This window comes from Diadema setosum, chromosome 13 (assembly GCF_964275005.1).
Source record: "Diadema setosum chromosome 13, eeDiaSeto1, whole genome shotgun sequence".
NCBI classification, from domain to species: domain Eukaryota; kingdom Metazoa; phylum Echinodermata; class Echinoidea; order Diadematoida; family Diadematidae; genus Diadema; species Diadema setosum.
Window position 1 is genome coordinate 25,354,431 of NC_092697.1, and position 23,796 is coordinate 25,378,226.

Genomic DNA, 23,796 nt, shown 5'->3' on the forward strand with positions numbered 1-23,796 from the left:
TAAAATCAACTAATTTGTGCGTTTAAATTATTTTGTGTTATGTATTTTTAAGTCCATGTTATTATTATTAATTTTTTTTTTGTATGAAGGACTGATAGTGAAGTCAGAAGTCTGAAGGCATTGTATAATAAGTTGTAAGGGGGAGAGGTAAAGTGAAGTGGCAATTCTTTCTGGATTGCCCTACCAAGTTGTAATAGTAAAAAATGTTTGAGTTTGTATTTATCTATTTTTTGTGGGTCTTGGAGTACCGTATCACATTTGTGGTTGGTTTGTGGTAATTGTTTATATTTTGTTTTGATGTTCAGGACATTTTTATCTGTACATAATGTGAGTAGGGCCCCTTGGTAGAACTGCTAAAAGAATATTGAAATTTAGAAGAAAAAAAATTGTGTCAGTACAAAATTTACTCGGGAAGATAATATGATCTATAAGATTAAGGTGTCATTGTGAATATTTCAGTATGCTCAGTTCGTTCAAAAGTAGATCAATGATGCAACAATGTTTCCATGTTGTTTGATTCATTATTGTTATAGGGATGCTTACGCACAGGGGTCTTGTTATGGTTAGGCCAAGGCCTCTTACTGCTAGAGCCCTTGTGAGTAATGAGCCTGCCGGAATTACCCTATGGGTAATTTCCTTAAATTGCTGGTGAACAGGGCAGCAGGATCAGGCACTTGTCCCAATTCATACTGTTCAAAAAGTCTCCTTTTCATATTTTCCCCACTTTCATATTATTGTAACAAATGAATTCTTCCCCCCTCCCTCGTTCTTAAATATATTAAAGGAAACTGGCACCAAACATTGAAAAAATGATTTGTTTTATAGACTCAATATCTATATTTCTGAAGACTTTGGCAGTGCAGTAGAGTGTAGACGTAGCTTCTGCACTCAACAAAATTAATGCTTTCATTATTACTGTTATTGTAATTTCATTTGTACTGTACATCGCTTTGAAGTGGGTTAATTATTGCAGTACCGTATAATCATTAACTTCAGAGGAATATCGATTCACAAAGACGATGTTAACGCTCTGAATGTACATGTAATGATTTAATTCTACAAAATGTAAATACGGCGTTGCCCTCAAAGGTCCCATTATCAACCTGAATGCATGTTAGTCAGGAAACACACATGATGCTCGAGTTTTGCCAAAGAGTTATCTTGAGGATCGCTTGCAGAAGATCAGCGGGCATCTCTCCAAGAGGTAGCGAAACAGTTACTAACTTCGTCCTTCACTCCCACACCGTGGTTCCAAACCAAACACCTTTGTCCATTGAGGAGGACACGTTACTCGGTGGAAGAGTGGTGTTAGGCAGCTGGAGAGACGGTTTCAATGTCTGCATGGATAACATCCCGTGGAGTCAACTGGAGCTTTGATAGCAGGGTAGGCGAAATCTTGCTCATTTTTTGTTTTGTTTTTAAAGATTTTTTATATATTTTTATTTTCATCACAATGATAATCACAGGTTGGTTGGTACTTTTACCTGAACTTAGGCAAGGAATTGGATATTCCATAAGTTTACATTCCAGGAGTATATATAAACACATACACGTATTTCACTTCAACTCAAATCAGAGGAAAGGCATTGTCCGAAATTCCGCTTTCAGACAGCAACTCATACCATGCATACAGGCACACTTCGAATAAAAAAAGCATAAATTAAAAAAAGTACCACATACGAAGGTAATGTCATTTAAAGGTCCAGTTTACCTTTGGGAGCAGTGATTTTCAAAATGTTCAAGATATCAAATTTCATCAACATGTGTAGGTCTGTTGTATCACAAAACATCCTACCAAATAAAATTTTTGCAGTAAAGCCTAAAATATAAGGAGATATCAGTATTTTTCTCAATAAAGCATAACTGTAGACGGTTTAATCTGGAAGAATTCTTATTATAACTATTGTTCACATTTTGTGTATTTAACAATACTTAACATTGATTATACAGATTCAAATTTTTACGGTGGTTGTTTCTATCCCTAACTCACATTTTAGAACTATTTTAAAGCACTACTGCTGGATTTTTGTTTCATCTGCAAATGGTAAATTATGCCTTTAAGGTAATTCTTGTTTTCTCAATCTTGATTAAAATGAGAATGGATATATTTACACAATTTTGCCATACACTGGATGATTATATTTCATAGAATAATTTTTCTTCTTTTTTGTTTCATCCTGGTGTGACAACAGTATTGTGAACTTCATGACCGAATGACAGTTAAAATTACATCTGCCAAATAGTTGCAAATTGATACGTGTCTTAACAATATTTTGTTTCGTGCTCTTTTGTATACAGTACCAGAGACCCTATTAAAAATTATCAATTAGTACATTTATATTGATTTAACTGCAGTTAAGTGTTCAAGAAACACGAACGTGTATGTATAATGTATAAAATACATATAAACAGTTTTCCTGTGAGTTCATCTTCATTCGTATTACAAGTATCGGAATAAATTTCCATTTAATTCAACTATTCTCATGTGCGTTGGCCTTCTACCTCCCATCGTATTCCCAAGTCAAATAAACACACATTCAGATCAATAAAATCTTTGTTGCAACGCTTTCATTCCTCAAAGCCTACAAAAACATCTTTCACTTTTCCGAATCTGCGGCTAAATGTACTCTTCTCATTTTCCTATATACATTTTTTTCTCGGCATTTCCTTTTTAACCATGAGTCTTTTTAAACTTTAGCATTTGCTTTCTTAATTCCAGCTCGCTGCAGGTCGTTGACATGGACATCACCTTTTCTCTCGCAGATGATGCTGAATCATCATGGTGAAGTAGCTTGGATGAATGCGGCAAGGGGAAAGAAGGCTGTGAAGATACAGCGTGACGGGGTGCTGGAGACAGGGAAAATCTGGAGAGATGCTCCGAAGATGGGGGCATTCTAGATGGAAGTGCGGAGGAGAGCGCCACGCTGGGATTGAGACCGTTTTCGAGGGATTACTGGCGCGGGAAATGAACTGTAAATGAAGCTTTATGTTTGCAAGGAACCATTTCACATGGAAAACAACAGGTGACTGTAATGCAAGCAGTGAAGAAAGACTGATATTCGGTGACATATATGGGACACTTTCTGTGTGTTCTTTTTCCTTTTTTATCGCATCTATTCTCCAAAATATGCACGGTTGATAGCCACAGATATAGGCAGGTAGGCAGTTGGGTTTGTGTGTGTGTGTGTGTGTGTGTGTGTTGGAGCGTGCGTACGTGTGCATGACTCTGTGTTCATACTGTTTTATGTGCAAGTTCGTCTCGTGTCTGTTGTACGTGTAATTCGATTTGCTTCTTTTTACAGAGTTAATATGAGGGAAAAACTGCTTCAAATTCATAAAAAAAAAAAAAAAAAAAAAAAAAAAAAAAAAAAAAAAAAAAAAAAAAAAATTACCCGAAGCAGTTTAAATCTTCTTTGGGAAAGTAAGTCTATAAGATGTTACACATGTACAGTGGTTCAAAATCAAAATCAAATTGTTAGAGTAAAGAATTGATTATATCCGTGCCATAAACGCAGTACATCATAGCATTTCCTGCATGCCTTATCTTGGGGCTGAGTGCGCTCAATCGCAGGCATGATACAACAGCTACTTCATTTGTTTGTTTGTTTGTTTGTTTGTTTGTTTCTATATACATAATGATTGTGTTTTTACTTTTTGGTTAGACGGTATCAGATGGATGTTAATTCTTTCAATTATCTGAATGAGTTTCATAATGTTAGTAATGTTTAACATAAATTAAAAGGAAATGTAAGCATGAAATTTGTACAATATTTGTGTCAGAAGGCTGAACTGGAAAATCAAAAATTGCACAGTACTGAAACATAAACCAGAAACCAAATTGATCAAAAGAATCAAAAAATTAAAAAGGGGCTATCGTAACTTTTGAGGAGTAGGGCCTAATGGTTGTCTAAATATGTGCTCACTCATGCATGACTCAACAGATATTTCTCACTTTCTCTCAAAGGTTAGTAAAAAGTATAGGCACGACCCATGTCAAATCGTTTGATAAACAATTTGTCAGAAAGTTACGCCATTTTGATTAATAACGTTAAGGAGGAATTACTTTTTGTTGTGTTTTTATATGGGAATGGCTAGATAGATGGCGTTTTGATACTACATGATGTATACAGATCCGAGCTGAATGTGCTAATTTATATGGAAACAAATGAATTTCACGTTTTTTAGTTTGTAATTGTGTAGGCCTATATGTCAGCATTGCTGGCATGCGCTATATATGTGGCTTATAACTGATTTGTAATATGTATTTGAGTGTTTGCGTATGATTATACTTTTTGTTACTGATAATTGTGTTTAAATCAGATATAGGTTTTTAACACGAGATAATTTTTGAGAATTTGGTTTATGTGAAATGTGGCAAATGTGAAATATGCTGTTTTAATAAAACGAAGAAGTTATCGAAGGATGTGGATAAAGTTTGCCATATGATAGGCATTGAGGTGGTTGAAGTCCATTAAATGTGTTAATATGTCTGACACTTTCTGCGATTACAACTACTGTTCTACAATTAAAAGTTTTAAAGAATTTACCAATCTACTCAAGTTCACTGTTATGTGGATAAATCTTGTTGGCAAAGAGAAGAAGTGATAAAAGAGTGATGCATTTACTCAAGAGAAAAAGAAGCTGATGAGCTTTATGAAAGGTTGAATTTTAATATGGTAGCCTACTTGAATGTTGTACCATTGTTGTAACATAGATTGTTGTCCATCAGGCAAATAGTACTATGTCATAAATGTGACGTTTTCCTCGAATTGCATAGGATTGGTTACATTTACAAAGTAATATAATCTGATATCAAATGCTTTACTGAAGTCTAGCAATATAACCCTTTACGCTTTACATATTTCCCTCATATGGAATTTCATTGTAGTGATTTATCGGACAAAAATTTTTACGAGGGTTCGGTCAGTCGAGTGATTTCCCTTAACACGTATTTTGGATTTGTATTTCATGATATACTCTTGTTAAGGAAAAGGAAAAATTATAACATGTTATGCTGGTATACTATTTTAGATACTGGTGCAAGTAAGAACTTTTCATATTTTGATAGTATAATTTTTTAATTGAGGATGTCGGACGGTGAGGTGTTGTTTCCTCCTGCTTGTCTTTCTTATAATACAAGATGACACTTGTGATACTTTAAGAGGTTTTAGGTATTTAACTTTATAATATAATGGACACTTTTTGTGGCAGAAGAGCTAAAAAGAAATAAATACATACTTTATTGAGAGTGACGTACTTTTTCTATGTCATTACATGGAAGGAGTGTATATATTCTTTTGTTGTGTGAGACAGCGATTTCAACATCGGACTTGAGCACAATGATTTCGAATCACTTCTCCTCAAGCACAGTGTACATGAAGTAGTTCTTTTCATACATATTTGTTGCTCACGATGAGCAAAATAACGTTTGTGAAATTCAAGGTGATACAATAACGAAAGTATGATTTGAAGTAAACTCCCTGATCTGGTATAGACAAGTTTCTTAATGGCAGCTCATGAGACATTCTTTTCCAAAATGTACAGGTGATTTTGCGGCGTCTGGTGGTGCTTTATGTGACCTTCAGGACTGTATATTATATCCCATAATTACAGTACAGAAGGGTATACGCAAACTGAATGTGACGCACATTTTGGGGAAGAAGTTTATGAAATGCCTGATGATCGGGGTGCCACACTACAGGTGTGGTATCACGTGCAGAGAGCTTGCAGGTACGTCCTGGAATTCTGAAGAGGGAAAGAGTTCTATGCAAAGGATGACGTCTCACTTCACCAAGCTCTTCTCCACGCTTTCTTATACCCAGTCTGTTCTGGTGACATCGAACTCCGCATCTGTGTGAGAATACTTGAAGAAGATTGAGTTCATTTCACCTTACATAATCTTGATTTCCATGAAATTCTTCCTATCTTCTGTTTGATCACCTTCAGAGGTGCGGACACGAAGGATGCATTTCTCCTGATTTGCAAACTTCGTATCTTCGATGTCGCTGGACTGAACCTCCAGGCACGATATGGATGAGAACGAACACGATTCATCTTAATTGGTGGTCAACTGAGCCGTTACAGTGATCTCCTTGCCATATACTATACCGTTGTAGATACAATAAATTGTAGCTGCGTTCGATGACGCTATGCATTGAGTCTCCTTCACTTTGCCCGTGGTTGGTGGGAAGGTATAGTGCACTGTGACTGATGGGACAGGTTCGGCTCTTTCTCAATGAAATGTTAGCATTTATAGGAATGACTGAATTCTTGTTCTGTCCAGCACATCCGTCACAAAAGAAATCTACCTGTTGTACATCCCTTTCATATGCAAGTAACGATGCAAATGTGAAGCGATCTCGCAGGATCCACGCTTCGTCTGTCCCTCATGAGAAGGAGAGGAAACACCATCCGTTCCTACCTGAGTAGCTAATTAAAAGATTGTAAAATTACAGTTGCTGTGAGTCATACGTCTATAGAATAGAACAGACTGCGGGAACTTTGCCAAGGGAATTTGGCAGGTATATAACTTGTTCCAGATCGAAGACAGTAAAAACTAAATTTCTGATCAACTAAATGCTATATGTCTTTTTCGCTAGTCTCCAATTTTCCTGCCTTCTATATGCGGTGATTTGTGTCGAGTTGGCTTCTGCAATTTTCTGCAAAGTAGACGAAAAACATAGCCCTGCGTGATACCGGGCATGCCGGGACGTGTTTTTTTTTGTTTGTTTGTTTTTTTTTTTTGTTTGTTTTTTTTTTATGAAATTGGTCCCTTGAATTTGCCAAGAAGAAGGAATATTTGCGAAGTTTTCTTGTTGAATGTTGCTTTCTTCTCACAAATGGATCAATGCGTACGTATAGGCCTATCAATCCCCTTTGTGAGAGTAAACACCACAGATCAAAGAACACAGACCGAACTGCTTCCCGATCCCCTTCCTATATTCAGAGTGTTGCAATCAAGTTCTCCGAGATGGCAACTGTTGCATGACGTACGGTGTAGTCTGGAAAATCTCCTTGCTGTCATTTTCTTGTTTTTTTTTCACTCTGAATTCTTTGCAGCCTGTGCGTGTTTCTCTTTTCTTTCATATCCTGATTTCTGTTCTTCGTTGTCGTATTCTGACTGGTAACTTCAAAAGCTCTGTCCCCAAATGATTCCGGGATCATTTTGAAAGCACTCTGGCATTTCGTTTGGGAGAGTATAATATAGCATCGGGACATTTTCAGAGATTTAAAAAAAAAAAAAAGACAACGCGGTCTTCTCTTTCGTGTCTGTTTCTACATGTGGTTTCCCGTGTCTTTATATACCTTCTCCTGTTGCCGGACTCGCTTTCCCTTTTGGAAGGGCAGAAGTTATTGTCATCACCTGTCGAATGCTCGCTCCGTCTATTCTGCCAGAAAGTGTAAGTCGCTGATAACATCAATTTTAAATGCAATATGGTGACTGACACATCAAGTTTAAAATGGTCAAAACATCCACCCACTTCTTCTGTTATAGGACCTACACAAAAAGTAATCACATGCAGCTCGCTGGATTTCACAGTGGACCATAGTATGCTCCATATTTTGATGAAGCGGCACCAGTATCGAGATTCTGCCAGAGAAAAGGAAAAAGATGTCATGATATTTAACTTCATTTATGAAGTTGTATTTACTCTACACCTCAAAACTACTATAATCTCTTCTTATGTGCTGTTTAAAATGTTATACTGTGTGTAGGCCATTACAATTTCTGTTTCAAAGTTCAATGTGATTATTTTGTGTCATTAGCATAGTGAAAATTGATATTAATAGTGGTTGAATTCAATAAAAAAAAACCAGTAATCTCTATAACTTTGGTCTTGTATAAAACAGTAATGCTGGACAATACTATTATAAAATGAGGCTGATGAAAATTCATGATAATAAGTAAAAGATAGGGCCTATTGCTTTTTAAGAAGGTGTTTCTGTGTATAAAACTGAAACAGAACTGAAGAAAACCATGAAATCCTGTTTTACAGACTTTTCTCCGTCAACGAGAATTTCATGATTATACTGTATAGCACACGATCATTGGCTTGTCCGCGCAAGTCATAGAACAATGTCATACCGGTATAGCATTCGTTTCACTGGACTAAAATGATGTGTAACTCGCTGTCCCAGCATGTCACAAGTTTCCCACCTCTGGCATTAATGTACAGTGTATGTAAAAGCGGATTTAAGAAGTATCTGTCATCAATGCACTTTAATATACATGTAGTAAGATCAAAGATTTGCCAGGATTGTTGATCAGGGTATATAGATCAGCACATGTGCATGTTGTAGGCCTACATTGTTATTTGGGAAGTCTATGTGAACATGCATCTATTTTCTTGCTTTTTTTTTTTTTCTCTAGTTCTTTTTAATTCTGTTGTATGTGTTTGTGTCCGCGTGTTCATGTGTGTATGTACTTCATTCTTGTTTCAATTTTATTTACACTTTTATTATCGGGGCATAATGATCCTAACACAAGTTACCTGTTTGTTTAACTTCTCGGGGCATATCCTCGGCATAAGATCGCTGTGATATCTATTTTGTTCTATAATGTACCCCTGATTTTTTTTTATTGATCTGACTGGAATAAATTCATCTGAATTGAAAATCGAATTATATGTGTAAATCATTACCACTTCTGTTCCAAACTTCAGCGTGTTCATTTTGTGTCAGTATTATAGTAGGTGAAACGGAAATAAGTGTCAGTTACATTCAATTCAATTAACAGAATGGATACCCTACACACACACACACACATTGTTATATATATATATATATATATATATATATATATATATATATATATATATATATATATATATATATATATATATATATATATATATATATATATATATATATATATATATATACATATATATAATTTTGATTTTTAGTGACCATCAATTGGTAATGATGTTCTTTACAGCTTCCGTAGATAATGATTAGTATAGGGAATGTTATCTTTTATGCTTTCCTTTTTTATTTCTAGAATATTGAGGTGCCAATTCAGGCAGCGTTATGTCAGTATGATTTCCACAGTATTGACAATTTTTATGTTCTCTGGTCCAAGCCTTAGTGCTGGAAGCCACTGTCGACTTAATCAATTGTTTTTAGCCAATTTAATAGAATAAAACAAAACAAAACAACAACGACCTCGTTTGATTTTGTTTTCAGATCCTTCTCAATTTGTCATATTTCCTCCGTTGTTTTATAGCTTTCGACTATGTTAGGCCCTACCAAATCAATCAACGAACAGCATTGAGAAGCCAGTCACCGAGAACTATTGGAAAAATAATTTTGCAAGGTATAGGGCCTATCAGGGGCGGATCCAGAGGGGCGGCGTAAAGGGCGCCCCTTATTTTTTTTTTTTTTTAAAACAAAAGAAAAAAAAAATGGGGCGTGTACGCCTTCCCCCCCCCCCCTTTTTTTTTTAACGGAATAATAAAATAGGATCCGCCCTTGTATTTCAATGATTCTTTATACATACTGAAGATGCACTTATCTGTGCTATATGCATTCTGATACATATACGGTTAACGTCTTTTTCCCACTGTTGGTGGCCATTTTCTTCACTTTTAAGAGTAATTACACACTCGATCCGTTCCGACCACAGAACTTTTAAGAGTTCTGTGGTTCCGACCCACCGTTTCGCAATTCGGCTGATGCAATCAGCAGCACACACCTCACGAGTGCCAACCACAGAACTCTTGATAATTTTGGTATGTGGGATCGGCCTGGTCGACTGCCCTCTCCAGTTAGCACTGATGCTCTAACTTAGACCATCCAGATGTTGCGTGCGGGAAATCGTCTTCTGGTTGTGTGAATGGGTCGTGATGAGCCAGTAAACTTGCGTTTACTTTGAGGTAACGAAGTGATTTAGTGTGTAGCAAGACTAATTGCCGACATTTGTTAGCTGATGTTGACTCCGGGGATGAACAATACCCATACGACCTATTCCACTAAATAATGTGCTACTTTGCGTTTCGATATTTTTCGTTGTATCTTTTGTGTAGTCCCATACCCTTAAAAATATGTGACATTACAATATACTAAACTGTCAGTAACTAACTAAGATTAGACCTCTCTGGCTCTAATATAGTTAGAGCAGTCTATTGTGTGATTGGCTTGCGCTCCCCATCGTACTTGTAACGTTTAGACTCTAACATTTAGACAGACTGAGACTACCAGATACAGACTGATCTTCCGGTCAAATGCAGTTGCTGACATCCTGACCGACGCTATTCAAAGCGACAGCAATTAGACCCTAGTTGAATTAGGGCATTATTAGGCCTAACTGTTTAGGGCCTACCCGGTATGTATTTAAAAGTTCTAACGTTAGTTTATTACTACGTTAGAGTCGTATCTAACTTCTTCTTTTTCTTCTTTTTTTTTTTTTGAGGGGGGTGGGGTACACAGATCTGTGCTGTTGTCACAACATACACATGAACCGTCATTAAAGCCACTTTGAGCCAGCCTCCCAAAGGCAAAGGCAATGCCGATTCTAACATTCCATCACTCACTTCTACCATATAAATTGTATGTGCAGATATTGCCCTTGTGAAACTCGAGCACTAGCTACACTCATCGTTAGCATGCCAGGAGAAGGCAAGGCTCAGTTGTCTGCGGACTTGACGGAGAGAATTGATGCATTCACAGCAGAGCTCAAACAAGGGTGAGGAATAAATCCTGTGCCTCCTGACACTTGAGTTGTGATAGACGTCTATAGTGATTTGCTGACAAGGAATCAAATTGTATTTAGAGTCATTCATGTTTATTTTTTTGATGTCCGAGTGTCCAGGATGGTGTCCAGTGCAGTTTTGTTTGTTTTTTTCTTTTGTGTGTTCACATGTTTTATACTGCAAGCATTTTACTTTTTTTTTCCTATCTTGCATAAATGGTATCTAGTTGCTGCTGGTCACCTGGATGGTATCAAGCAAATGCCATTTCTGCTTTCACTCAGTAAAGTTATTTGTGTGTGTGTGTGTGTGTGTATATATATATATATTATATATATGTATATGTATGTATGTGTGTGTGTGTGCTGAGAATTTTGGTTATGACTATATAACGGTACGTATGTAGATGGAGCTCTTTTATTTATTTGGCCTTTTTTTTTTTTTTTTCCTGGCACTCACTTTCTAGTTATAGCGCTACTATCCTCTCTGTCAGACTTTCAAAAAAACTCATACAATATATCAAGGGCTTTTGTAACATATTTATTACTGTTTTTGAAAATTTATTACTTGTTGCATTATAAAGGGAGAGTGTATTGAGGAGAACAGGTACCTGTGCATTTTAGAAAGTTTGAAATTGACAAAACAAATCTGCATCTACAGGAGTTACAACATACGGTTTTGCTGAACCTAATAAATTTAAAATCATTACAGAAGAAACCCTCTTTTAAGATATCATGATGACACAGTACAATGTAGTTTTTGCACTTTCCCCCCACTCTCAACTCTTCAACAGTCATGTGAAAGGCTCATACGATGTTGCTCACAGCACATTGTCCCTCATGAGGAGGGTGATATCGGGGAGTCGCTGGGCCCATGCGGGTGAGCTAATGGCCCTCATCAGACAGGTGGGGAAGAGGATGACGAGTGCCCAGCCAGCCGAGTCCTCCGTGGGGAACATGGTGCGAAGGGTGCTAAAGATCATCCGGGAGGAATACGCCAGGTGAGGGGATTCAAGCCGCATCACCTTAGAATCCTTGTCATTGATGAAGCACTGTGGTATAGTGGATATGATGCTCCTGAGGTCTACGTTAAAATTTTGCCTGGCATATTATGCTAATCTAGGGAAATTTATCACTGACCTCCGCTTGGCTCAAGTGTCTAAATGGGAGCATGAAGGGAATTAAGACATGGGGGGGGGGGGGAGGAATAAAGAAATAAAAAAGAGGCTCTCCTGGAGACCAGTGCTTTCACTGATAGACTACCCTGAGTGGATTAGGTTATGTCATTTCGAGTTCTGTTTTTGTATGGTCAACATCTTGTATGGCATACATAGGGTGCATCAATTTTATTTGATACTATGGGGATGCTCCATGCCACTTGAGTTCATCATTCATGCTACATGCTTCAAAAAATGTCTGTCCTATTGTGGAATGGCTGAGCTTAAAAAGAAAAAAGAAAAAAAAAATACTTCGAAAGATGTATAATATCCTAGAATACATTGAATTGAAACAATTCAGTGTCTCCATCTTTCAAGGGAATAGATGCGTATTCATCATTATACTTTAATACAAAACAAAAGATTTGATTTGGATTATTCATTTGAAATCTGCACTACACCCTTGAAATGTTCTCCCAAGTGTGGAATAGCTCTATATGTACATGTAATTGTGTCATTTTAATGGAGAGGGTCAACATTAGGATACAAAATTAAGTTTGAATATTGTATCTTGTTACTGCACAGCATAAAATTTAAATACAATCCTTGTTTCCTATGAACATTCGATCAGTTTTATTCTAGCCAAAGAGAGCAAGAATGTCTAGTTTTCATGTTAAGTTCCGATGTGTACCATAGCTTTCATTGTACGCTTTAAAAAAGAATACCGGTATGAATTTATTCGTCTCTCTTTCAGCATCATCAAAGGCCAGGGTGTTGATTCTTCTGGAGATCCCCAGGAATCTCTTCACGTGAGTTTCCTGGGAAAACAGACAGAAGAGGCTTCTTCAAATAATGTCAACATGCATGCTTAACATACTGAGCTTTAACAGAAACTGTACATGTATTTATGCTTGTATGACTCTCTTGTTGCTCATGGCATACCATAATAGGCCTACAAGTTTTATGATAAGATAGCACTGGGGATTGTTTCTGTAGGCAACCATACTCATTTTCCTGAAAGTTTTGTCCCACAGACATTGGTGAGGGGTTTGCCTATGACAGTTAAGAGTAGCCAGAACTTCTCAGGATGCTTCATTAACAATTTTGATAAATTTATGAGTAAATAATAATCTACCCAGTCATGTGCATGTATGGCTTGATTGGATTCGTGTTAGCCAGTATAGTGTCATGAATTGTAACTTTATAAAGCTTGTACAGTGGACTCCCATTTCAATGAAGTCCTCAGGACTGGCATTTTTCTCATGTCAAATTGAAATTTTGTTCTTACCAAACAAATAAACAATAAAAAACAACATAGATCGGATAATGTAACAGCCTGAATTTTTACTTCATTGTAGCTGGAATTTCGTTGTAATGGTGTTTGTTGTAACAAGAGTGCACTGCAGTGTGATCTCATGCCCTGTGCACCATGTAATTACTGTGTGTGATAACAGTGCAGTTCATAAACTTTCCTTGTGTACCTGTCAACAGAAAATGCTGCTTGCAGAAGGCCAAGTGGAAGATTTCAGCACCCCATGTCATAATCTAAAGGTGAGTTTTGAACAATCAAATTGAGCATTAAGCACATTAGAATATAAGAATATATAGGAATGTTTATGTCCACCCTGTTTCATATTCAGTGTATTTCATTTGATTCTTTGTTTTCATTTGAGGGGACATGTAAAATGATCTTATGCAAGAAAAACACATGTTTAGCAATTCTGACAATGCCCAAGAAGTCATCCCTTTATCATGTAGAGAGGATTCTTTTGTGTTTACTTGAAATGTATGTGAATCAATCCAATCTATAAGAGTTCTTTGAATCGAAATTGGAAATTTAAGAGTTTTTCAATGTGTTACTGTTTTAGTAATTCTTGGCATATTTCTAACAGCTTGTAGTCCGTAGATTACTGTATTCATACCTCACTTTTTATGCCTCCGCAACGAAGTGGCCGGAGGCATTATGTTTTCGGGTAGTCCGTCCGTCCGTACGTCCGTCCCGTTTTGTTTTTGTCGATATCTCAAGAACCGTGTGGTGGTTTTACATCAAACTTGGTATGAGGGTATATCCTTGGGGGATAATACTTTGTGTGGATTTTAGGGTCACAGGGTCAAAGGTCAAAGGTCACACGTTATTTTGACTAGTAAAAAAAAATTGAAATTTCATGTTTTTCTCCATATCTCGCAAATGGTTCAAGGTATCTTCATGGAACTTAGTATATATGCTTGTACCGATGGGCAGTGATTATCTAGAGAAGTTGGGGGTCATGGGTCAAAGGTCAGGGGATCAAAGGTCAAGGTCAACTTCTCAAAATATCACTACTTTCCTTATATTTATGCAATGAATGAAGGTTGTTTTTTTTTTAACTTGATGTATACATGTATTATCCAATATATATTCTGTGGGAGGTTTCTTGCCAAAAGGTCAAAGGTCAAGTGAAAGTGCTGAATTGCACTTTTTCCTCCATATCTCAAAAGTAACTCAAGGTATCATCATGAAACTTACATATTTATGCATGTTCAACCTAACAGTGATTCTCTTTGGAACTGTGAGGTCAAAGGTCAAAGGCCAGGTTTAGATAATGCTATTTTCCCATTTGATACTGAAATTATTATACTCTTTCTCAATACCTTGAAAAATTACTCAATGCATAAACTTATAAAAGGGTCAAAAGTCAAGTAAAAATCATCAGTTCCCCAAATACCTGCACTCTGACATTTTAATCATTCGTCCAATTGAACCTAGTTCTAGGAAAACATTCAGCACATTTGTGTCGAACCTGTCATATTAATATTTTGCCAATTGTTTGAAACTGTCATCACACATTGTCAAGACATTGTACTATAGACCTATTAGGAGAACCATGCATTATGCCGGAGGCATATCAGTCGCTATAGCGACATATCCAGTTCTTCTTAACTTATTTTGCCTTGTTCTCATTAAAGGGGAGAGTCATAGAGAGTATCAATGAACTATTATCGGAGCTGGAAGGCAGTGCTGATGCCATCGCCAGCCAAGCACTAGAACATATTCACTCCAATGAGGTCATTATGACGCTGGGAAAGTCCAGGACATTAGAAGCATTCCTCCTGGTAAGTGGCAGACAATAATTGATCTGAATGTGCTTAAGTTTGACCCCTCCCCATCAGAGGTGTGATTTCATCTCAATTTTGCTCCTTGACAAACTCATGAAGTGTAAAACAGTGGCTATTATTTTTTGACAAAAAATTTAACTAGTGTGATGTAGGTTAGATGTTGATATGACTTTTCGTACTTTCACTACATCCCCCTCCCCACATACACATACTTACATTCTCAGTTCTATTATAACATCAGTGTATAAATCCTTAGTAAATATCAAATAATGTTTGAAACTAATGTCTAATTGATGATATGCTTAGGTAGCTGGTAATTGTGTATTACTGAGTTCACTGATAATAACATCGGAATCTCTTTCAGCTTCAATGTGGAGATCACATTAATTTTGAAGTGTAACTGTTAAATGAATGACTTAAATGATTGCAAGTTGGAGGAATCATATTCATTTCCAACCCTGCGTGAGAGTGTAGGAGTTGGACAGCAAGAGTGTCAACAAAAAGTCTAAATAAATACCAGCACTTGATATATTGAGAGAATGATGCAAGTCAATGGCTGTGATCAGATAATGATCATTTTGCATTAACATCTATGATTATGGTCACTTACAGTCCCTCAAAAATGAAAATGCCCCAGGTTTCCTTAATTATATTAACCTTCCATGAAGTTAAATAGTATTTGATGCTACCAACAGAAATATTAGTAATCACACAGAAGAAATCTAAACGACATATTGCAACAAGCATGATCCATGAACGAAGATGTCAAATTGTGATACTGAAGGCATAACATTGTTTGGGCCATGCAAGTGTAGAAATATATTGTTGCTATTTCTTGGCTTTGACTTGAGATGTGATTTTACCTGCAGAATGCTGCAAGGAAAAGAAAGTTCCATGTCATTGTAGCGGAGTGCTCCCCACTGTACAAGGTGAGTGGACTGTGAGCCAGTTGATGCAGGAGGGCATCATTCATATCTGAGTGACAGGCTCATGTGACTCAAGTCATGTGACACATCATGTGACACATGTGACACATAATCAATATACTGTCATACACTAAAACTTACCTTCTGAAAGGTATTTTTAGTCATTAATATCTCTAAGATTTATAATGTTCGTTTTAATAGTTATGTTCAGACGACAAGCCTTAACCTCGAGGTTAGAGCTTGTAGTTAGGGACCGTGAAGATGCACTCGTAGTTAGCTAACCTTGAAGTTAGCTTGATGTTAAGAGCCACGAGAAATCTTATGGTTAGCGCTCTAACCACGAGCCGCGGGGGGTCTTCAGTCGTAGTTAAGCACCGTGTGGACACAAAAATCAATGCACTCAAAGGGGCAGGAATTTAACATCAAGGTTTCGTAACCTCGAGGTTAAGATTGGTCGTGTGGACACACGTCAAAGTTAGGGGGCAAGAGCTTAACCTTGAGGTTTCTTAACCTCGAGGTTAGGGCTTGTCGTCTGAACATAACTAATGTTAGTATTTTCTGGGGCAAATTTTGTATGGGGCCCCAATTTTTATCTCTCTCTTCCTTTGTCTTTAAAACAACAACAACCTTCAGAAAGTACACATGTAAGATGATAAATTGCTTGTCACTGTAATTATAAGCAATTTCCATTTCCTCTTGTTTATATCTTCCCAATTCTTTTTTAGTTTGGCATTGGTATCTTACCATGGTATGCTCATGTAGAGTCTAGGGATTATGCTCATGATGAATATGACTGGGTAAAATATTTTTTTAAGGTGGGAGTATGATGCTATCAATGGTAGTATTTGGACCATTTTAGATGGGTTTACCCAAGCAAAACTGGGATTACACACTGGAGAATTTTTTGAAGTTTCCACTCTGTGTGTTACAGTGCTATGCTATGATTTGGAATATTCATGCAGAATTGAAGATAAAATTGTTCTCATCACTATCTCCACAGCTTTGTAATCACAGAAAGTGTTCATGACTATATTTTTTTCTCTTATAGTTCTACAATGTTTCTGTTACTCCTGTTAGTCACATTGCTACATATTTATCATTTTCTGTTTGTTTTGTGTTGTCCTTGTTGATCATCTCACCCTTCAGGGTCATGACCTCGCTGTGACCTTAGCCAAGCATGACATAGAGACAACAGTCATCACAGACTCAGCAGTCTTTGCCATGATGTCAAGGGTTAACAAAGTCATCATCGGTACACACACCGTCATGGCCAATGGCGGGTGAGTGATTAAGCAGTCTCCTTTAATCAAACCGCGTGGTCCCTTTAAGCGCTTGGGTGATATTGCCTTTTAAGTGCGGATTTACTCCCATGTTTCTGTTAAACTTCAATAAAAAGATGGAAACATGTAAATGGAATGGAAAGTTTTCATTATGATACAGTATAAAATAAAGTTATAATATTTTACTGTTTCCCATAATTTCTTGAAACAGCAATACTGACCATAACCACTAACCATTGGTATGTCAAAGAGACTAAGGTAATAAGGTCATTCCCTCACAAATTTTCAGTTGACTGCATATAGATCATCATTAAAATTTTCCCATTAGAATACAGTTTGAAGAATATACCCCTCACATCAAAATTATATATGGGTCTGTAGAAGACATATGTTAGATTACATCATTAAAAAGAAATGCTCCCTGTGGATTTGAAAGACTTCTACTGTCTTTACACATGATTGTTGTTGTTTGTTTTTTCTAGGCTGAAGGCAATCTGTGGGACACATGCCCTAGCCTTAGCTGCCAAACACCACTCAGTACCAGTGAGTCTATCATTCCAACATACATTTGATAATGAGAGAGGAGGGGGATGTGTGTTAGTCAACATGTAACAGTGTGAAATTAAAGTGTGTTTGAGGGCTACATTCTACAGTCAACCTTGCTGAAGTCGATCGTGCATAAATTAAAAGTATTTTTTCAAGTCCATCAATTTGTTTTTGTTTGTTTTTTTTTTTGGTTAGGTATCAATTTGTAAGTCCTTACGATTTTATAGATATGCAAAGATTATTTCATTGTCCGATTAGACAAAGTTATTTTTATGCTGAAATGAGGTGTTGAGATCAGTATTCAATTTGGTTCCAGTGAAGTTGAAATGTAAAATGTTGTTCAGCTAGTTTGCATTTACAGTATATTAAAGCGTGTAAAAATTAGGACTGTCCAGAACTGAAATGATGACTGTAAAAGTGGTTTCTTTCACGGTGGTTTTATTTTTGTGCTTTTCGCACTTTGAAGTTGAACCGCGAATTTAACATCACGCGAAAATGTTTTGAACTCGGAGCTTGTTACAACGCTATTGCGCACATGCACACATGAAGATTCCACGCATTGAGTGTATTGATGGTCAACACACACACAGCGATACCGTGCAATGTAGGTACAAGCATTTTATTAAGTACTCGAGAGACTGGATTTCAGGTAAGCCTGCATTTAATTTTAATTTCTATCTAATATATAAAAGAATAATTGGATTATAGTTTGGGATTTCATGTGCAAAATAAAACAGTTTCTGCCGACTGTGAATTCACAAATTTTGCCGACGGCGAATTTAAACACACGCGAAAAAGTTGGCACCGATGGAAACCGCGAAAGTATCTGTACGCGAAAGAAACCACTTTTACAGTATCCCCCTTTTCATGAAATTTCTAAGTGCAGTAATGTGCTGGAGTTGCGTCCAACATTCAAAAGTGTTCAGTTCAAAAACATATGTTCTGCAATAGTTCAAATGGCCATTTGTCAAATAGCAGTAGAATGTTCATAGGTAGTTTATTGATATCAGATGTATTATCAAATACCATTAACTTTTTTTTTCTCATTTTGTCATGTTTTGTTTGCAGCTCATTGTGTGCACTCCAATGTTCAAGCTTTCACCAGAATATTTGTGCAGTATAGACCAGGTAAATGAAGTGTTTTATGCAGAGAAATGTCATCCATTTCATCTTTTTATCTCAATCAAATTCCGTAATTTTTAGATGAGTGCTCTGAAGCTCATGAATTTTATTAAATGATAGTAAACACATGTGCCATGCACTTAAAGCGTCTAGTTCAAATTGTGAGTTCTGTAGATTTATTAGAGGCTCAAAACAGAGCAAGATATATTTGTTTGACACCTTGAAATACACCATATAAAAAGATAACAACATCTCCACTCACAGTAAATTTTCCTCTAGTTTTGTTGTATACACAGTGATCTATGAGGCCGATACCGATAGCACTTTACGCACACTACCTTGTTAATATGGTATGGCACTTTTTATGCCTCCGCCACGAAGTGGTGCCGGAGGCATTATGTTTTCGGGTTGTCCGTCCGTCCGTCCGTCCGTCCGTCCGTCCGTCCGTCCGTCCGTCCGTCCTTCCGTCCGTCCGTAATGAATTTTGTGGACAAGGTAACTATCAAAACCTGTTGAGGTATCCTAATGAAACTTGGCATGTATGTGTATTAGGGGGTGAAGTTGTGCCTATCAACTTTTGGGTGCACATGCTCAAGGTCAAAGGTCAAAAGGTCAAGGTCAAATACATAAAATTTCACTATTTCCACCATATCTATTGAATGCCTGAAGATATTTTCTTGAAACTTAGTGTATACATGTATTACCCAATTAAGATTCTCTGGTGAAAGTTTGCGTCATGAGGTCAAAGGTCAAAGGTCAAAAGGTCAGGGTCAAATACATGAAATTTCACTATTTTCGCCATATCTATTGAATGCCTGAAGATATTTTCTTGAAACTTAGTGTATACATGTATTACCCAATTAAGAGTCTCTGGTGAAAGTTTGGGTCATGAGGTCAAAGGTCAAAGGTCAAAAGGTCAAGTAAAAATATCAAAACTTCTTTTTTTTCCTCCGTGCCTTGGAAAATTGTTCAAGGTATCTTCATGGAACATAGTATATACATGTACTGACTGGAAGTGATTATCTAGAGAATGTAGGGTTCATGGGGTCAAAGGTCAGGGGTCAAAGGTCAAGTGCAACACTTCAAAATTTTACTATTTCCCTCATATTTATGCAATGCCAGCAGGGTTATTATTTTTTTACACTTGGTGTATGCATGTGTAACCTAATAGAAATTCTCTAAAAAGTTTTTTTTTTTCCTTCTTTTTTTGCCTCAAAGGTCAAAAGGTCAAAGATCAAGTGAAAGTGCTGAACTAACTTTTTCCTCCATATCTCGAAGTGGCTCAAGTTATCTTGAAACTTAGTACATATTATGCATGTTCTACCTGAAAGTGATTATCTTATGAATTTTAGGGTCAAGGGCCACATGAAAATGGTAACAATTTGCTATTCAATTCAGAAATTGCACTTTTTCTCCACACCTGTACCTTGAAAATTACTCAATGCCTAAATGTATGAATGGGTCAAAGTCAAGTTAAAGTCCTTAAATCCCTAGATACATGCTCTCCTATTCATCCAATTAATTCATCCAAATCCTAGGTCAAGGAAGGTGAACATTCAACACATTTGTGACAAACTTGTCATTTCAATATTTTGCCAATTTAAATGTAATCACACATTGTCCACATGTACTATCTAGACCTATTGGGAAAATCATGCATTATGGCGGAGGCATACCAGTCGCCAAAGCGACATTTCTAGTTCTCAATAAATTGTCATTTTGTCTTCAACATAGCAAAGGTTATGTTTGGTCACATGACTCTTTGTAGACCAATCAGGGAACAGGATTTGATTAATGAAAGATTTAATAATCAATGCTGATTGTTTTCAATGATGCACATGATTTATGCACTTCACATGTACAACACAGGAAATGTAGAATAAAGTGGTCAATGTATTTGAAATAGTGTTTGTTGTTGTATCATATTATGTTCTCATCAGAGTTCAGTGAAAGAAAATCTCTTGACTGGTTTGTTTTTAATAGTATCATTTGTGTTTATTTGATTTCATCTAGGATGCTTTCAACAAGTTTGAGTCCCCCCAAGAGATCCTGGATTATTCTGACGGAGAGTTGATGGCAAAGGTCAACATCCACAACCCAGTCTTTGACTATGTTCCCCCTGAGCTTGTCACCCTTTTCATATCCAACATGTAAGTGTCTTTTTTGTTTTGATGTGTATTGCTTTCATCACTTTTTTCTTATTCTTTTTTTTTTTTGGGGGGGGGGGGGGGGGAGGGGGGTAATTTGAGAGGAATGTCAGGAATTATTCTATTTACAAGTCTTTTCTGTGTAGTGGATTAACAGCAAGGTAAGTTTACATTGAAATAGTAGGCCTGACAAAAAAGAAAGAAAAAAAAGATGTTGTAGGTGACTCCCATTAACATAACAGTTGTTGTTGTTGTTGTTGTTTTGCAATCCCATGTCAAAATCTGTTGATCATATGGGTTTTGAATGAACAACAGCATACTGTATTATGTCACCAAATTAAACACAAAATTCGCAATAATTGTATCAGAAGTTCGTGTTTAGATGACCATAGGCAAGAGTATGGTTACAGATTTTTGCATTTTCAGCAGATTTGCAGTCAAAAATAAAATTCCTCTTGAATTTACAATATTTCCTTTGAGTTTACACACATGCAGTGCATGAGACTATATAACCTTTCCTTCTTAAATTCATTGATACCATTGCCAGCGTGACCAAGATCTTTTGTTCTCTGGTATTGATATGAATATTCGATTTTCTGTCGACTTCATCACTGTGGAACAGTTAACCCAAATGTGAACTGATATGTTAACATACTGAACAGATTTTGGTGTTGTACACATAAATGATGATGTATACTTGCCATTTGGTTTCCCTTGCAGTGGTGGAAATGCGCCCTCGTATGTTTACCGGCTCCTCAGTGAACTCTACCACCCAGACGATCAGGACCTTTGATCCTAGAGATATACTGCAGGCTAGTCTCTCCTCCAAGTCTTTTTAACAAGGACAATAAATATTCCATGTGACTAACATGGAGGCACCGTGATAAAGAAAGGCTGGGGATAAGCAGTCAGCCCTGGCGTGGAAAGTTTACACGGAACCTGATACATTTTAATGGAAGGACTGGTTTTGAAGACTTACTGGAAGTAGGTATTTATCCCCTGTTAATGTTTTCTGAGAATGGGAACATGCAAACTGCTGCAAAATTAAATTTGATAGAGGCTTAGTACTGACAAACATACTCGCATCCATTGATGCTTGCTTGACCATTTCAGTGTACGTCTTGGCCACCCGCCACACACTGCTGCATTGGGAATGAGCCATTTGTTCCATTTCCTTGTTTAAGGGTTCAGTGTGGCTTTGCCTTCCAGCACTCTGCGTGGCACTGTATGAGTCTAGCAGTGTCAGACTGACACCACAAGCCCATGCCTGCTTTTGATACACATGGCTGTATTCAATCCGGCACTTGCCTCAAATTTCATGCAGAGAGATGGACTGAAATGGATCCAGCATGAAACTACAGGCAGTATTGTGTTATAGGTGTGTGTGTTGCATATCTCCTAACCTGGCCTGTAAGGCACTGGTCTGGTCCGAGCATTCTGCCTTGTGTCACAAGTAGTGCTCTTGCCTGATCATACAGCAGCGAGTGACCATGGTTCAGTTCACTGGAGTCTTTGCCAAATTTGGACCAATCAAACAATTTTCCATTGATACACAAAATATCCCTTGAAGATTTTTCATGATTTTTGCAAGAGACCGGTATGTGTGACCCTGCATTGCAAGATCCACCAAAAAAAAAAAAAAAAAAAAAAAAGATGAACAGGTAAAATATTCAATGACCATTCAAGTGTATATTTGAGACATATTTTGGATCAAAACTGCTGACTACCATGCCTTTATATTTTCTGAAGGAGTAATCCTTCTTTTGCCTAAATCTTTTAGATATTATGGTATGATTTAATTATAATAATGTATTATGTGCGAGTCACTGCACTTTAATGGACTGTTGATTTCAGAGCCCCTTTCCTTTGAAAGAAGTGTTTCAAGAGATTGTGTTTACTGTCACATTTGGGTTGGTATTTTCAGTTGGTTGGGAATATGACATTCTATGAGTCGAATGTCATTTTAAAGCTGAAAATCTATCCTAAAAAGTGTCCTACAGGAAAAGATAAAAAATGTCTTGCCTAGTGGTTTTCCTTCGGTTTTGTAATGCAAGGTCACAAATGTTCGTATGTGCAGTTTTAAGAAGTGTTTCAAATGCTTGTTATATATTCTATTTATATGCTTAAAGGGAAGATAAACCCCAGAGCAATGTGGATTGAGTGAAAGCAGCAACATTAGTAGAACACATCAGTGAAAGTTTGAAGAAAATCGGACAATCGATGCAAAAGTTATGAATTTTTAAAGTTTTGGTGTTGGAACCGCTGGATGAGGAGACTACTAGAGGTTATGACGTATGAGTGGACAACAATACCAAGAAAATATAAAGAAAATTCTACAAAAATCAATTTTTCATGAAAATTACAAATTCCATCAACTTGATATTGACATATGTTAAGGGTAGCAATTATTCCCCCTGCTTTCTGAAAGAGGTTGGTCCATTGCTCTTTCATGATTCTAGAAAAGTGAATTTTTGTTGAATTTCCTTTATATTTTCTTTGTATTGTTGTCCACTCATACGTCATATCCTCTAGTAGTCTCCTCATCCAGCGGTTCCAACACCAAAACTTTAAAAATTCATAACTTTTGCATCGATTGTCCGATTTTCCTCAAACTTTCACTGATGTGTTCTACTAATGTTGCTGCTTTCACTCAATCCACATTGCTCTTGGGGTTTATCTTCCCTTTAAGCTTCTAGACTAAAGCTCAAATTGGCAGTGGCAATGGGACCCCAGCTAAGATTATGTAGGTCTATGAAGAGGAATCAGAGTTCAGAAATAAGGACCCAGGTAGGAGCCATCTCTTGATAACGTGAAATGTACCCTGCACATATACAG

General features: G+C 36.9%; 1 protein-coding gene and 1 long non-coding RNA gene across 2 annotated transcripts; both read left to right on the plus strand.

Moving 5' to 3' along the window:
- Positions 1-204: 204 nt before the first annotated feature.
- On the plus strand, positions 205-8,644 carry LOC140236685 (uncharacterized). Its single transcript, XR_011901782.1, has 2 exons — positions 205-1,384; positions 2,720-8,644. It is a non-coding gene; the product is annotated as an uncharacterized lncRNA (long non-coding RNA).
- Positions 8,645-9,807: 1,163 nt separating this feature from the next.
- On the plus strand, positions 9,808-23,131 carry LOC140236696 (translation initiation factor eIF2B subunit beta-like). The gene is made up of 12 exons (XM_072316619.1): positions 9,808-9,875; positions 10,559-10,684; positions 11,482-11,688; positions 12,599-12,653; positions 13,336-13,395; positions 14,791-14,937; positions 15,810-15,869; positions 17,013-17,146; positions 17,629-17,689; positions 18,761-18,820; positions 20,828-20,964; positions 21,682-23,131. Exons 2-12 carry the CDS (start codon positions 10,605-10,607, stop codon positions 21,752-21,754), a joined length of 1,074 nt encoding a protein of 357 aa, XP_072172720.1. The 5' UTR covers positions 9,808-9,875; positions 10,559-10,604; the 3' UTR covers positions 21,755-23,131.
- Positions 23,132-23,796: the final 665 nt, after the last annotated feature.